The following is a 16,064-nucleotide window of genomic DNA, read 5'->3' as shown; positions in this document are numbered from 1 at the left end:
GTTACGGTTTCTCAGTACCTTGGACGTACCTTACCTAGCTTCAGACAGAATGAACGGGAAAGTCAAAAATATCACAATACCAAACATTGCTTTACGCTGAGCAACTCTCGACTAATGTGATTGAGTCGTGGCACACCAGTAAAGTCTAAGTCGCTCGCCGGCCGCCTTCACCTCCCTCACGAATCAGCATCAGCCACGGAGCTATCTATGACAACTTATACAAAGTCATTACTCGGTTTGCGTTCCATTGAGGGGATGATATCAGTTTGCCGTTTGTCACGCCATCAAAATCAAGGGACAAACACAACGAGCTTGCTGATTTTATATCTGCCATTACCGAATATCTGTCTTATACGTCGAGGAAGACTTATTGCTTGTTCAGGACATGCCGTTCTGATGATTATATTCAAGGAGGGCTTCGGTCGTTGATGTAAAAGCCGCTCGCCGTGACTAGAGAGAAGATCATGCGGACGCCGGGAACAGCCCGGGTTGAGTGGATATCGCTTCGTTGGATCCCGAGTTTGGCTTGAGGCTTGTTGGCTCGAAGTGCTTACTTAAACCTCGCGGGTATCGGCTCCCCTTCCAGTCCATACTAGTTCCCACACTTCCCACATTTCCCACTGTTCAGTGTTCGTTTGCTGACAGTTGTGGGTTCCCGGATTTTCCATGACCAGGTTGGCTTGCCCTTCACATGAATTTCGTCCGCACCTCCGGGTTCGAGCATTCATGTCATTGTCACTTGGAAGGGGTCGAGAAAAAGAAGGGAAGGGATACCAGGGCGAGAGATGAGGGGTAAAACGGGAAGCAGCTGCGCCAGCGAGGAGCATGGCTCGCAATAGGGGCCGTGGCATAACTTAACGCCAACGGGTAAAGAAGCTGGGCCATGGTCGAAATCGCGTACGGATACTGGGGATCGCGGAATATTTCTTGAGAGAAAGCTGCAGCCTGCAAGTGCTGCCACGCCCACCGCGGCACCGCCCAGAGGGTGCCACGCGATAAGGCGGCGACCAAGGGCCTGTCGCATGCGACACGCCTGTTCGACCCGACTGCATGGAGGATCCCCCCATGGGCTGTGCTGGATGTGAGTCACCCGAAAGCTACCTATGATGGCCTCGAGTTGGTGGGGTGGCAGTGGTTGGCTTCGAAGTTGGGACGAGAAGGGCGGCCAAGAGATTGGAGATCAGAAATCAGAGTGTGACACTTATCTGGGTTCGGCCATAGAGAGTCTGCTTCGTCTCGCAGCCCGAGTTGAGTTGACGTGAGTTTGCTGTACGAAGTAGGTATTCGTACATAATGATGATGGCGCGGGAGCCTTTGACGTTTCACTCTCATGACCTCTGAGCCTGCGAGGAGACAAGCCGGGGATGACGGATGGCACGCTGATCCAACGGGGGATCATCCCTTGGGTTGAAAGTTGAAACCGGTTTCTTTGGGGTTTAAGTTAGAAAGATACGACAGCAGATTGATGAACGATCGGACATTTTGCAGATTGGGCGTAAGCGGGTGGGCAAGGTAGTTTCGTGCATGACACAGCACAACGCTCTCGACAAGCATGTGCGCGAGCGCAACAACGACGCAGGGAGAGCCACCGATGGAGCATCTAGCAGTAACGGGCACCAATACCTAGATGAATATCGAACTGAGAAGAGACCGTCGTGGTCAGGCGGCAATGTAAGCCGGATGGGATTGTGGCTTAGTCGACCGGGTGGCTGCTGTTCTCGGCATTGAGGCGCCGGGTTCTACGAGGAAAGCAGACTGTACGAGACCGTGACCGACAGCGATTGGCCCGAGGGCAAATCGCGTAAGACATGGAAAAGCAGAAGTCGATGTCGACAGCTACAATGTCGTCGTAGGATTTCGGCTCGCCGTTCCAATTCCCAATTTCCAGGGCACAATCTGAGTCCAGTGGGTTAGTGTCTAGGGTCTTTTGACGCTCGCAATAACGCTTATGGCCTCTTCATTTGGTGTGGTAGACAATTTCCCTCATTTAACCACAGGATATCCAGTTTAGCTTAGCAATCGGATGATAGATTTTGAAGAACAAAAATCTGGGTAAGATAGAAGATGTAGTTAGGGGCGACTCACGAGCCTGGTATGGACAATGTGAGTTTGAGACAACATGGGATGGCATTTGATGCCCGTCTTCGAGCATTTCGGCGAGATGAGGTAAGCCACCCAATCCGGATGGGGTTCTGGAACGGTATCCGTACACGAGTGCCTGTCAGTAGCTAGCCACGAGATATTGCTGGCTTATATCGTCAGGCCCAATGGCATTGGACGCCGGTGATACGTCGAATTGTGTTGCTGTACTAGAAGTTACGCCATTCTCGTGCTGGGTATCCCTATGGGTAGAGCAAGCGACAACAAGTTGAAGTGAAGTGGATGCGACAAAAGATGAGAGGTGAGGTGAGGGGAGTGGGTTGGTCTTTGATGGAGAGACTGCAGGGTGTGAGGTGAGGCAAGGGCCAGCGGACTCTATCACGTGTGGATGTGCTTGGAACGGGAGAGAATCACGGTATCACCAGAGGGAAAGAATCACGAGACTGCAAAAAAAAAAAAAAAAAAAAAAAAAAGCAGTTGTGGTCAGGGAAGGAGATATGTACATGGTGGGCGTGTCGCAAAAGCAGGAGCGGGGAAATGCATGGAGAGGGTGGGGCTAGCCCCGAAAACCAAATCAGCCAGTCAGCAGCCAGTATTTAGGATGTTGCTGTGCTTGTGTTATGCTGTGCTGTGCTGAGCTGGCCATCCGTCCACCACACGCGCAGCATCTGGAGGCTGGAGCTCGCATTGAACAAGCCAAAAAGCAAATGACCTTCACCAGAGTTATCTGAGTGACCTGAACCCTCCCCCGAGTTCCCCCCCTTCTCACGGACTCATTTGCCAGGTCGTTTCTTCTTCTTCTGATTCATCCTCTTCTCTGTAATTTCCTGGCCTGGAGAGGTCATTGTGGTGCTAATTTCCATCAAGATTCCCATTCCTACCCGGGCGGCCTCAAGATAGCTCTGAAGCTCAAATGGGTAACTGATCCATCCCACCGGTAATTTGGCAAATAGACAACAGCTCGGAAAAGACGAGTCCAGACTCTTTAAATGCTGGTTCCAACTTGGAAGCAAGTAGAATAAACTAACGATGGAAGGAAAGTTGAGGGTATCAGAAAGCAGTTGTTCGCTCGAGTTGCTGTTCAACCGTCAGGTACGGACTCTCGGAGTACTTCTGCGGTACATATCCGGCCCAGGCCAACCGGATGGGCGTCAGTTGTGGACCAGGGAGATACATCATGGGCCTGGTTCTTTGGAGGCGGAATCATGCCTTTGATGTGCTCGGCGGGCAAGCTAATCTCAGGGCCACTCTCCAACAGAAATGAGGACCTCACCACATGCAAATGTAATCTGGGTTGACTTTCCCGTCCGTCTCTTGTCTCTCTGAAGCTCTCCTGTTCACCCTGTTTCCGTGCCTGGCAGCCACTCTGGGGCCCCGGCAGTAAACTATACAAAGGATGCAAAGATGGGTGATGATAGGTAGATAATTAGGGAAACGATAACGCAAGAAGGCATTCACTGCCCTGCCACTGGTCACAGCCCATTCACCAGGTCTTGGTACCTTTGGTTAGGTCGTGTTTCCTCAGCTTTCCGAGGCACGCAAGGCGAAGTATCTTGGGGCCCAAAGTATTGACGATGGAGAGCCTAGCCCAGCCCAGCGCCCCCATTTCTCTTCCCTTCCCGCCAAATGGGAACCCGCCCATGGCCTGGGGGCCCATTTGCCAGAGTCCCCGAGCCCCGAGAGCCTGACCACGTCCATAGGTAATATCCAATTCACTCGATCCGTCCATTCCAATCCAATTCCAGGGTTCCTCTCTCTCTCCCAGCACAGGCCAGCGCAGAAGGGGGCAAGCCGCAAGCAAGCGAGGGGAGGGGAGAAAAGGGAACATAGTGGGGTCGAAGCGGCAGGTGCAGCCAGCAGGCACAGGGCAGGCAAGCTCAGTCGACGAGTTACAGTACAGAGAACGGCGCGGCAATGAGGTACCTACACCGTACCGAGAGAGCAAAGTGGATGAAGATTGAAACTGCCTACCTTATTCATAGATAGGAATTGCATTTTCTGGTGCCATGGATCCCAAAAAATTCATGTACCTTGTCTTGCCGAAAGGAAGTAACATGAGCTGCCCAGCCTCCAGGTGCAAGTAAGGTAAGGTAGGTGGCAGAAATCTAAGCAGCAAAGAAGTGACCCCAACGTGCGCAGGTGGGAAAATCAACAGGTGGAGGGGGTCAATGGGCGGCACCTACCTAAGGCTACCATAGCTGAGGTGAGTAAGGTAGGTAGGTACCTTGGGGTGAAAGACTAGGAGGGAAAGAGCGACCTTGGGACTTGGGACTTGGACCAACCCAATTAAATCTTCACTGGACAGGCCTCGCAACTTCCCTTTGAGATTCCCCCCCTCTCCCAAAATAATTCGTCACACGTAAACACTCCCTCCGCCTTCCCTCCTTCTTCCACCGCACACCTTTTTCCACTCTTCAACAACAAAACAAAGCCGCGTCAACTTTCTCACCACTTCGTTGCACGCCTTTCGCAGTATCCATTTCCGCCTTCTTTAATCTTCTTCCAAACCACCTCAACCTATCCTCATCACCTCAATCCACGAGTTCAACATGTCTGGCGATGTAAGTACCTTTTCCCCCACGCTGCCCAACACAACCTCACCCCAAAACCCCTCCGGAACCCCTCGATCACTCTGCCTGCCTGTGTCACGGCAACGAAGATGCCCATGATGCGATCCTCGATCCACCGCTCTGAATTCCCCTGCCGATGCTATTTTTGCTTCGGTTGGCTTCTCCTAACCCGATGGCCTTCTTCCTCCCCTCTCAAATCACTCATGCCTCCTATCGCCCGCCACGGGAACAAAGTATGCTGACTTGTGCCCCTCTTCTAGCGTGAAAGGTTTGTGCCGAGCCCTCCTCGTCGATGGACTACGTCTCATCAACCACACCTTCTGGCCTCGAGGTCTTTCGCGACCTTTTTTTTTCTTCTTCCTAACTGACCCTTTCCTTCCAGCAAGACCTTCCTCGCTCGCCTTTGCGAGCAGGCCGAGCGCTACGATGAGATGGTTGGCTACATGAAGGAGGTCGCCAAGCTGGGCGGTGAGCTGAGCGTCGATGAGCGCAACCTCCTCAGCGTTGCCTACAAGAACGTCGTCGGTACCCGCCGTGCCTCCTGGCGCATCATCTCCTCCATTGAGCAGAAGGAGGAGAGCAAGGGCACCGACAAGCACGTCGGCACCATCCGCGAGTACCGCACCAAGATCGAGCTCGAGCTTGAGCAGGTCTGCCAGGATGTCCTCGATGTCCTCGACGACAGCCTTATCCCCAACGCCCAGACCGGCGAGTCCAAGGTCTTCTACCACAAGATGTACGTTATCCGGCGCCGCCGCCGCTGCCGGCAATCTTCCTCAATGGCCCAATTTCCGAAACTAACCGTGCCGTTCCGTGATATAGGAAGGGTGACTACCACCGCTACCTCGCTGAGTTCGCCTCTGGCGAGAAGCGCAAGGGTGCCGCTACCGCTGCCCACGATGCTTACAAGGTGAGACTGATCCGGGTTGATTGCTGCCGCCTGAGAGAATATTGAATCTAACAATACGATCCTCTTTAGAGCGCCACCGATGTCGCTCAGACCGAGCTGACCCCCACTCACCCCATCCGCCTTGGCCTGGCCCTCAACTTCTCCGTCTTCTACTACGAGATCCTGAACTCGCCCGACCGTGCCTGCCACCTCGCCAAGCAGGCCTTCGACGATGCTATCGCCGAGCTCGACTCTCTCTCCGAGGAGTCTTACCGCGACAGCACTCTCATCATGCAGCTCCTGCGTGACAACCTCACTCTCTGGACCTCTTCCGACAGCGGCGATGCTGAGGGTGCTGCCGCCGGCACCACCGAGGCTGCTGAGGAGAAGAAGGAGGAGCCTAAGGCCGAGGAGCCCAAGGCCGCCGAGGAGACCCCCGCTGCCTCCTAAATTCTTGTCTTACCCTGATACCACTCCATCTCGGCTCGCGACGAGGCTGAGATGGCTCGTCTGCTCGGCCGTCGGTATGCGCTATATGCGGACCTTCTGGCGGCCTCAGTCTAGCCGCCTAATCGGTGGCTAATATCTGTGACTCCCTCGGAGTCTCGCAGCAAAAGGGGAGGGGTTTTGAGGATTGGACGCGGAGAGAGGAACAATGCGTGGCATGATTTCTATTGGTGTCTTGGATGTCCAACCAGGGTCTGGAACAGCTTCGTTTCTGTTCAGGGATTCTACTTGGCAACTAACTACTGATTCCCCCTCTATATCCGCCTACGCTCAGAATCTCTTCTTTTGTTCTCCTCGATTCCTGCTTTTACCTCTGTGCTGGATGGTTTTACGGCTGTCTCGTGTTCTCTTTTCGGTTTTCCTCATAGTGGTCCTTCAGTTGTCGCGCGTCTTCTCACGGAGAGAAAGTCCTTTTGCCCCCCTCAAATGCCCCCTGTCTATTCAGTCTACAAGACCAAAAAGAAAATAACAAATGTTCATCAATAATTGCGTCCGTCGACATGCTGTGAAATGACACTGGGGTCTTGAAGTCTTGGGTAAAGAATGGATCAAAGACAGCTTGTTCAACAAGTGACACAACTGAGGATGTCATGACTGGCAGCGGGACGGCTGTGAGATGCGACGATGCTGCCATACATATACCCATGACAGGCGTTCGGTACCAAGAAGGCGAGGGAAGCAGTCAGATTGTTTATGAAGAATGAACAAATTGGTATTTCCTAGTATTTCCTGAACATGCCAGGATACAACCATGTATGTAGATAGCACATTTCAAAAACGCCTACCAGCCCACCCAGCCCACCCAGCCACCCCCAGAACTCATCCGTGTTTCCAAGAAACCAAACCCAAAATTATGATATGCGCCTCATGGTATTCGCAACATCCAGACATTTCACCCGCTCATCTTTGCCGGTTCACCAGCTCCTCTCGTACCCCATCGTGTACAAGTATGTTTCTAACGGGCCGCGTTTGTCCTCGCGAGCAGCCTCTCGGCTCTCCTGAGCCTAGCTTGCTTCTCGGCGATCAGCTTCGGCACGTGGCCCCGGCCCTCAGAATCCGCCTCGTCAACGGCGCAGTCAACGTCTTCGGCCTCTGGCTCATCTCCTGCCGCCATCGCTGCCTCTGCCTCGGCGACTAGCGCTGTGTTCGTGGCCGTGGGCCAGCCTGCTAGGATTGCCCGTCGGTACATCTTGGTTGCTTCCTCGACGCCGCGGGGTGGCATGGGTCCGCTTGCCTTGCTCCCGCTGAGCTTGCGGACAAAGTTACGCATGCCGCGGAAGATTGCGTTGTTAGCTGTCTTTGCGCGGAATATGCCCGGGGCGATGTGGCTACCGGGGAGGACCCCGCCGGGTTGCGTGTGGTCGAGGTAGGCGGACGAGGGCTCCAGACCCAAAGCGGACGGGGCGCCGAGACGGGAGCATGTCGGGCAGTAGGTTCCTTGCCCGGGCAAGATGTCGCTACGAGGAAAGGTGAAGGCGTCGCCTGCTCCCGGGGAGGATGCGGAGGATGATGCCGAGGAAGAGGCCGCGGAAAGGGAGATATTTGTTGAGGAGGCGGATGCGGCTGGGGAGGAGGGCGGACATGTGCATAGGGATGCTGAGGCCGCTACCTCTTCGCGCCAGACTTGGATGCGCTGTTGCTTTGAAAGGGTTGGGTTGGACATGTTGGACACTTTTTTTTCTTTTTTTTTCTCTTGGGTCTTAGTCCGGGTCTTTGATATGTTGATATTTGCCGTAGTTGAAGAGTGTGCTTCGATTTATGAGTATGCAGCGGATGTTGGTGGCCGTTTCCTCCTATGAAGTATTGGGTACCCGAGCATCCAGTGGCCGTTCGCAGTTTGTTCGTAACGGGGGTTGAGGGTCTCGGTTGCTAATCCTGGAATGAGGATTATGCTCCAAGCCAAGACCGAAAGCAGAAGTATGTCGGAGGCGTGAGGGTCTTCGAGAAGGTCTGCGCTTTACGTGACAGAAGCCCAAAACATGCGGATGAGAGAAAAATTAGGTGTTGGGCGTTGAGAACGGGTATTGCCAAGGTCCGTCCGTTTTGATGATATCGTCCAGAGGTAAAACAGACAGGAGAAAGTGTAAGATGGGAGGAGAAAAGAGGAGGTTGAAGGAAACGGAGGATATTAGAGTAAAAAAGTTGGTGGCCGTCTAATAATGCGTAGGTAACACGAGACCTGTTCGGGTGTTATGCAAGGCTGTCGCTACTCGGTAGATGGTCTCTAACGTCCCGTTCATGTGCTCTTCCGTCGTGTGTGCAAGGTACACTCCGAATGTGATTAAGTCGGCGCCAACCCCGGATTCGAAGATAAGATGGGTAGTGTATGCGTGTGTCGCATGTGCGTGTGTGCGGGTGCTGGTGTCTGTTTTGTGAGGCAAGTAGGTGTGGCCGTTGACCAGATGACTTGAATCAGGTCGGGGATTGTCGAGATGGGTACAAAGATAGGGAGGTAGAGATAGGGAGGTATCCGTAGACTCGGATTTTTTCCTGTCTCGCTTCTCTAGCTTTTTCAGAACAGCGGCAAACGAGGACAAGAGTGCAGGACGATGGATGAACGAGTCAAGCCTCTTCTTGTCACCCGGTCTTCTCTTTTGGGTGGTAAGCAGGTCTTAGCGGTAGAGTGAACGCCTCCGGGCGTATGAAACAAAAACAAAAAGAGTATTTAAATTGAGAGGTGGTATGTTGAGCGGAGCTTCAAGACAGGTTAGGGATGAGAATAAGAAATGAAATCCCAGTAGCAGCGGCGGTGATGGAAGCACGTTCGGAAGAAGAAAAGATATCAACCGGGACAGCTAGGAGATGTGGTCGACGGCGGTGGGCTTGTGATTATGTTTAGGTAAGGGTGTTTTGGTAATAGAGCCTTGGTATCAAGCTGAGGAGCTTAGGTTGCGTGATGGGAGAACTCGGGAAGCGATATCCGTATGGTCGAGGCCATGCGTCTTAGTAGGTGAGGTGCTTTGCTGCAAAGCGTCTCTTGGACAGGAAACAAAACAAACCACCCCTTGAAGAGGAGCAGCGGCAGCCAGCAACTAGGAAGACGAACGACAAACGGGTAGGAAACAAAGCGGGTGGGGTTCGTTCGTTCGAGGTCGTTCGTCGCGACAAGCGTCCGTCCGTTCGTCTGGCGTTCGGCCCTTGCAAACTAAAAAAGGTCTGGTGGAAGAAGAGAGGGGGGCAGGCAGGGTAAGTTCCGGCAGGTGACTTTGGTATTAGAAACACATACGAACAGGCGAAGCGGCAGTAAGGTAGGGGTTAAGGTAGCACCGATACAATCTGCAGGACAGTTGAGAAAAGCTTGGATGTGTCTGGGAAGAAGGGGTGTGTAGACTGCAGCGTGCTATGCCGGTGGATGGACGATTGGGGTGGGAAGCGGTTTAGGTTGTGAAGAAAGAAAGGAAGAAAGAAACGAACGAACGAGGAAAAAGGAGGGTTAGAAAGATGGGACGGGATGGAGACGAGCCGGACGATGAAGCAGACCGGCTCGTACGCCGCTGGGGGAACGAAAGAGAAAAACAAGACTTGCGCAGTAACCGGTTAGACGACCCCTAGTGGAACAAAAGGGAACGGGGGAAAAGTGCAAGGCAAAGGCAAGTGTCGAGCGTTTCGAAGGGAACCGGTTCTCTCTTGCTTTGCTACCTCTATCAAACTAGGCATGCACGACAATGCCACCAACTGCCTCTACCTGCGTATGGAGGCAATTTGGGTGGGCTTCCCTTGGCGACGTTTGCCTGGTTCGGGCCTCGTCTGCCCCACGATCGGCAGGCCCAGCCCAGGGAAGACTGGCAGTGACAGGGTCGATCGTAGTAGGCCCCTTGTTCTTGTTCTTGTTTATGTTTTTATGCTTGTCAAATCTCTCTGATCGTCTGTTACGCTGTTGGAGTCTTGGAGAGGAGAGTTTCCCGCGTGGGCTATTTGAGTGAGTAACCTACGTAACCCCCGGAAGCGGTTCATGGCGGACAACCGAAATAACGAAGGCGGCGCGGCGCGTGCGGTGACACTTCGTCTTCGTGGTACAAAACCATGGGTGATCTCTCTCTCTCTCTCTCTCGGTTTCTCCCTCCTCCGTCCCCCTCTTCTTCTTCCAGGTCACACAAGTCAAGGGGAAGAGATGGAGAGACAGAGAGCTCGAATATCCCCCCCTCTCCAGTCTCTTGTTTTGACCAGCAACCCCCCTGTTCGCTGCTCGCTGTGGCGCTCGAGGGGCGTGACTTGGACTTGGACTAGGGCGGTGCGTTCATGCTTGGACGGTGCCGCTGTCAGATGTCAATGAACTCCTGAAGCGTACGCACAGAAAGGCGGAGGAGGCTTCGACTTCATCCTTCTAGACCTTGAGAAAGCGGTGTGGTGTCTCAGTCATTACGGACATTGGTATCGTGAGGACTGGACCTCCGTACGGATGTACGGAGTACAGTAGGTAGGCAAACAGTAGACGACTTGCAGCGGGGTGGAAAAGACCATGCATCGGACAGAAATGGGTGTTACAAAAATAAGGGTATCAGCTCTAATCCTTTGCCCCCTGCCAGAGCTGAGCTCCAGGGTCCATCCGTCCAGATTCGGTGAGGCCGCTTTGCGATCAAGGTGAAAACTGAAAGAACGCCCTGGGATTTGCTTGGAATGACGTTGTGATGTGGGTGGCTGTGGTATAGAAGCCGATTGGCGTTCGGGCGTCGTCACCCACTCCCCGGCTCACCCACATCGGCTGGCTTGCTTCTAGATTTACTTACAGCCAGCCTCCTAGGCGGGGCATGAACGGTCAATTCAGTCTCAAAGGTATTGTAGCCTCTTCGCTTCATGACGAACAATGCTGAGCGAAGCGGTGGAAAGCACCAGTGGGTTCGTGGAACACGGCAATTGCATTTTCAAGCCTTCTTGTACGACATTTGCTTTTTTGTATGCTTCACTCCGTCTAATCATCCGCTACAGCGCCATAGCAACATGAGCCCGCCCGAATCAGCCAAATGCTATTATCTGTACACATCAATCATCAAAGGCAGTCTCGCCGTTTTTGCTTCTAGCAATGCCCACTAGCTTGTCCATCATTTTGTCATGAAAGACTTGTCAGCCGATCCTGTTATCTCTGAGAGCTGGGAACCAACGTCTCCCAGCTTCCCATGTCGCTGGGTCCATCATCGCCCAGTGAGTCTAGCAAGTCTACCGGCGCCTTCTTCTTTGCCGGGATCTTTGGTTTTGGTCGTTCCTCCCCAGCCCTCATCCCCGGTAGAGCGACGGCTCCAGCCATCGGGGTGTGCCTCCCGGACTCAATAGTCATAGTTCCCGCTCGCTTGGGAGGCTTAGCCGGCGTGCCTACTGGCTTGCGCATAGTGCCTTCCCTACTCGCACCAAGATTCGTGAAGCCTGTCGAGGCTCGGACCGGTAGCGGTGGTTTTTCTTCCGGCTCGTCTCTATACTGACTCGTCCCGTTGCTACTCGGAGCTGGAGATGCCGCAGCCGGCACCGTAGCCAGGTGTGCCGGCTTCTTCGCCACGGGTGGTGCCGGTTTGGATTTGGATTGTGACGACACCTGTGAAAGCTGAGAAATGGCAGATGACGGTCGTGGAGGGGGAGGCGTCGTCGTCGTATTTCGCGATTTATTGGAGAGTATCAAAGGTGGATGCTGGATTGCCGCGCTTGCTCCCGTCTGTCTTCTAGGCGGCGGTGGCGGTGGCGGCGTTTCTCCGCGTTGCGATTTTTCATCTCTGATATTGAGGCCGTTGAACTTTCCTGGCAGAGCTGATGGATCAAAAGGTGGCGGCAGCTTCCTCGTTATCCGGTTCGTTGCCGACGACGAGAGATCATTGGGAGCAGAAACATGCTCATACGGCGAGGTTGAGACGCTAGAAAAGGACGATAGTCTTGATCTGGGTACGTTTACCCAGTCCGGCTCTCCGGTTGGCGTGAAGGGATTCGGCGCCCTATTAGGGTTTAGGATTGCGACGTGGCCCTCGGGAGCCGTCGGTTGCTTGATGTCGACTCGGGCCTGCTGTTTGTTCTCCAGCCACCATTTCTGGCGGTCAGAGCTGGCAGGAGGTAGCCCAGGCTCGATGGCTTCATATCCAATCAGATCCTCATCGTCGGTTTCCTCTGAATCCAGGTTCGCTGTCGTGTCTCCAACTTCGGCCTTTCGCCGTTGATATAGCTCTTTGCTGATTTGATCTCGGAAAGCTTCATCGACAATGCTGACGTTGCACTGGAATAGAGCATACACTGGTCGGTGGTCCGAAAACTTGAGAGGAGCTGAATTGTACGCCAATTGACGTAAGTTCCCACCCTTGCGCAGGATACGGTCGGTCCAGGCTGGGATACGGGCTTTCTCACTGTGGACCATTAGTTTATGCGTTATCAGACATATCGACCTCTTGAACATACGAAGTATCATAATTGTCCGTGCCAAGATCGAACTTGTATGTAGGCAAGAAATTGATACGGGCCTCTGAGTAAAAGGGAAACGCAAGTCCTGCGATCATTTGGAGGTTCAACTACGAAGCAGTCAGCATGTTGATAGACAACACCGGAGTAATATTCATTGCTCACCTGATCGTTCTCGTAAAGTGTCGCCAGATCGCCCTTCTTGATTAGGCTTCGGGCAGCCTCAGAGCTGAGACCAATCCTGTAGTTAAAGTCTCCCAGCCAAACAACAGCATCTGCTTCGACGTCAGTTTCAAGCTCATGGGTGCTACAAGGCTCTGGGATGAGTATGCTTACCGTGATCATCAATACCACGGTTCCGTTGGAAGCGCAACCCGTGATGAATTGTCGCGTAGTCTCTGTTTCTCTCGTCGTAATTCGAAAATCCGGCGGCCAAATGGGCTGTCACGAAGCAGATATGGGTATTTGCGTAGTCAAATCGTATGGCAACCGCGCCTTTGTTGCCGGCCATCCCCGAAAGCCCCGTCTTCTTGACGCTTCCCTCAACGTTCTTAATGTTGGCCAATGCTGATGCCTTGACAAAGATGCACAACGCCGCGCCGACGAGTTGTCCACTCCGGAGCAACACGTATCTTTCTCCATCAAGCGACTTGGCTCGTTTGTTGAGGCACCTTCTCACTGCAGCTTCCCAGAGTTGTTTCCTCGAAGGGTCGCTGTTCATGATTTGTTGTGGGCTCAACTCGACTATCTCTTGGAACCCAACAGCAACGATTTCGGGCTGCACGTTACCCAGTTCTTCCGGAGACAACCATGCATCAAGATCGCTATCAACGCCTTCAGTTCGACCGTTGAGATTGAAGGTACCGACCAACCTACGTGGGTTAGCGTGAGAGACCAAGGATACGGATAGATAACTCACATGTTTATGTCCTGTGTGGATGAGAACTCAGCGCTTCTCTTCGTCAATTCACCAGAAACGTAGTCACTGATGGGGTCGAAAAGAAGGACAGGTAGTTGGTTGACCAGCCGCCCAAGCAGCCGGTCAATCGTTGTCTGCCTAGCCGAATCTGTGAAATTATTGTGGTAAAGACGCTGCACCGATTTACGCATGTCCGCAACAGCTCCAGCCAGGGACATCTTCCCAGAGCGGGTGAAGGATGACTTGAGCGCACCAGTGCCCGCATAGATCTTCGATAGGGCGTCTCCGTTGTCTGCCCACAAAGTTGAGTGTCGCATCCAAAAATCCGATGTGGCATATTCGCCTCGGTGGCCCAGGAAAGCCTCTGTAGCCATCTGAGAAATGAGGGTCTGGATCAAATTTGTCCTATCCAAACAGTCGAGACAATTTGTTCGAAACACACCCTCTTGCTGGAGAACCACAACCATACGACTTGAGCTCTGGCCGTCATTGGTGTCGGCGCCTGAATCTTCATTCTGCTCCGCCAGGTAGTAGGCAAAACCGTCTATCGAGTTCTCAATGTATCTGCGGATCTGACGTGCGGCCTCGTACCCTCCAGGGCCTTTCGTCTCGGCATGGAAGTCGTAGTGAGTCTCTCGTAAAAGCGCGTGGTCTTGCGACTCGTGCTCCCCGACCTGGCTCAATGGGCAATGTTCTACGCCGAGATGATACAGCTGACTGAGCTGCGCCTCGCCAGGTTTACCTTCACTCAAAAGATTGACCACGTGAACGGCGCCGTAAGCTTGCTCCAGGTCCGCGAAGTGTTTGTTGAAGGCCGGCTGAGCTCCCTCGGGGGATCTGATAACGGTGATATTTTGCTTGCCGGGAATGAGCTCCGCAGTCTGTTCCCAGAACAGAGGAACTGAACCTCTGACTTGAGCATACGAAAAGAGAGTCCCGCCGGGGCTCCAGTATATGGTTTCTGTCTCGACAAAGTTTGCCACGTTGCCGTCATCGTCAATGCCTCTGGAGTTGAAACGTGTTCCCGCTCTTCGACAAGAGAGTCTTGAAACAACGGTCAAGTACGATGGCAGCCCAGTCGATCGTGTCTTTAGAGGTGCGCTCGTTTGGGGGATGGCCATTGTCCGACAGAAACCACGGATAGCCGATGTAAGGAACCGTGATGAATCCAAAGCTTCGCGTTCCTGGGGCTGCAATCGAGATCTGAACTGGACCAACGGGCTGATCATGTACGAATTCCACAGGAAGGAATCATCAAAGTTGTCAATGTCAAAAGTATATGAGTTCACAGTCCTAGACGGTCAGCGACGGATTGGTGCCGGGAATGGATGCGACCTTACCTATCTTGCAATCTGTTTGTAAGATCGAAGTCGGTACTGTAGTAAAATGTGCCATTTCCCAAAAGCTTCCGAAGGTCCGTACAAGGATGTTCTACCTGAAGCTCCCGCCCTTTGAGGTTCTGGCCATACACCGAGTTGGCATCCGAAACCTCGGAATCCAGAGGATCAAGAGAGACAACATCGTCCCATTCGCTTCTGTTGAGGCAGAAAAATGCAACGCTCGCAATCCGTTCTACAGTCTCTCCCGGCCTAAGGGTAGCGACTCTTGTAGCATGTGTCACAACGGAAAGGAACACGTCGCCCTCGACAGAGATCAGACCCAATGTTCCAAAAATGGGTCGTGGTGTCAGCGGTCGGTATTCGGCGAGCGTCTTTTTTGTGATCTGAGTGAATTCGACCATGCATTTCGACGCAGCAGGGTCGCCGTTGGGTCGTGAGCGGGTGGACGCGAGGGAAGTAAGAGATCCGTTTGCGCCGGTGCTGGAGGAGCTGTAGCGAAATATGAGGGCGTGAGAGGCCGAGACAATTGCGATAGAGCGATGAGGATAGTCGCGAATGTACAACTGGCTAGACTTTTCGGGTGCTGGCACCTGAGAAGGCCAATTCCCAGAGCTGGAGTAATCCATGGTCGTTCGGAGGTGTTGCTGACAGATTCGCACAGGCGTCGCAGGGCATGCTTGGACGAGTTCGGTTGTTCATCGAAGGGTGCCGTCGTCGGCGGGCCAGTGAACTCAAGGTCGATGATGAAGACGTGTGGGAAGGGGAACGTCGGTGCGGTACGTCGTAGTTTTGTTGAAGCAAAGTAGGAGCTTAGAATGGCTTGACAGCCTCCAAAGGTAATGGCGTTTAGCAAAATGTCGCGGCTGACAGTAGCGGGATTTGGGTCGCCAACACGGAGCCCGACAATGACGTCCGTCCCGCCGGAGGTAACCAGGGGCATAGGACCGCTGTATGTTTAGCGCCTACCTTAAGCTCCGACTGGCCAGGCAAGTGGGCAGCTCGCTTCCTTCCAGGTGGTTTCAGCCTCACGGACCACCTTGCCTTGTAGCCATCAGGGAGCCTGGGTGCCTGGGAGGAAGCAGTTGGCTTGCGCCTGTTGAACGGCAGGGATCTTGTCTCGTGCATACCTCAACTTTAAGAATACCATCCATATATCTCAGCGTACTCAGGTACAGACATGAATAGAAAATTAGTATCAACTTCAAGAGATATCGCGAGAAGTCAGCTTTCGGCTGCGCAGAGATTTGATAGCCACCATGTAGTCACACTGGATTCATAGACAGTCAAGGAATGCTATGTTCAGATGCAGCTTGCAACGGCACAAGGTTCTATCAAAAGACAAAGCAGCAAACTAGAATAAACATGCGACG

General features: G+C 53.2%; 4 protein-coding genes across 4 annotated transcripts; 1 reads left to right on the top strand and 3 right to left on the bottom strand.

The window, feature by feature from the left end:
- Positions 1-582: 582 nt before the first annotated feature.
- BDP81DRAFT_197895 (uncharacterized protein) lies at positions 583-1,693 on the bottom strand. The gene is made up of 2 exons (XM_060582506.1): positions 1,206-1,693; positions 583-1,072 (listed from the first exon to the last, which is right to left on the bottom strand). Exons 1-2 carry the CDS (start codon positions 1,397-1,399, stop codon positions 736-738), a joined length of 531 nt encoding a protein of 176 aa, XP_060447761.1. The 5' UTR covers positions 1,400-1,693; the 3' UTR covers positions 583-735.
- A 2,956-nt stretch (positions 1,694-4,649) lies between these two features.
- Positions 4,650-6,009, top strand: BDP81DRAFT_459682 (14-3-3 family protein; the record flags this gene model as incomplete). The annotated part of the gene is made up of 4 exons (XM_060593567.1): positions 4,650-4,661; positions 5,057-5,406; positions 5,493-5,580; positions 5,650-6,009. 4 exons carry the CDS (start codon positions 4,650-4,652, stop codon positions 6,007-6,009), a joined length of 810 nt encoding a protein of 269 aa, XP_060447760.1.
- A 1,012-nt stretch (positions 6,010-7,021) lies between these two features.
- On the bottom strand, positions 7,022-7,729 carry BDP81DRAFT_448007 (uncharacterized protein; the record flags this gene model as incomplete). Its single annotated transcript, XM_060592245.1, has 1 exon — positions 7,022-7,729. The coding sequence occupies one exon, from the start codon at positions 7,727-7,729 to the stop codon at positions 7,022-7,024; it is 708 nt and encodes a 235-aa protein (XP_060447759.1).
- Positions 7,730-10,903: 3,174 nt separating this feature from the next.
- On the bottom strand, positions 10,904-15,501 carry BDP81DRAFT_345425 (phosphoinositide 5-phosphatase). The gene is made up of 6 exons (XM_060586092.1): positions 14,695-15,501; positions 13,355-14,647; positions 12,772-13,307; positions 12,601-12,710; positions 12,436-12,545; positions 10,904-12,383 (listed from the first exon to the last, which is right to left on the bottom strand). Exons 1-6 carry the CDS (start codon positions 15,318-15,320, stop codon positions 11,141-11,143), a joined length of 3,918 nt encoding a protein of 1,305 aa, XP_060447758.1. The 5' UTR covers positions 15,321-15,501; the 3' UTR covers positions 10,904-11,140.
- Positions 15,502-16,064: the final 563 nt, after the last annotated feature.

Source organism: Colletotrichum phormii (genome assembly GCF_030913505.1).
Source record: "Colletotrichum phormii strain CBS 102054 chromosome Unknown BDP81scaffold_6, whole genome shotgun sequence".
Lineage (NCBI taxonomy): Eukaryota > Fungi > Ascomycota > Sordariomycetes > Glomerellales > Glomerellaceae > Colletotrichum > Colletotrichum phormii.
The sequence above is the reverse complement of the archived record's forward strand: the minus strand, read 5'-3'. Positions and strand labels throughout refer to the sequence as shown.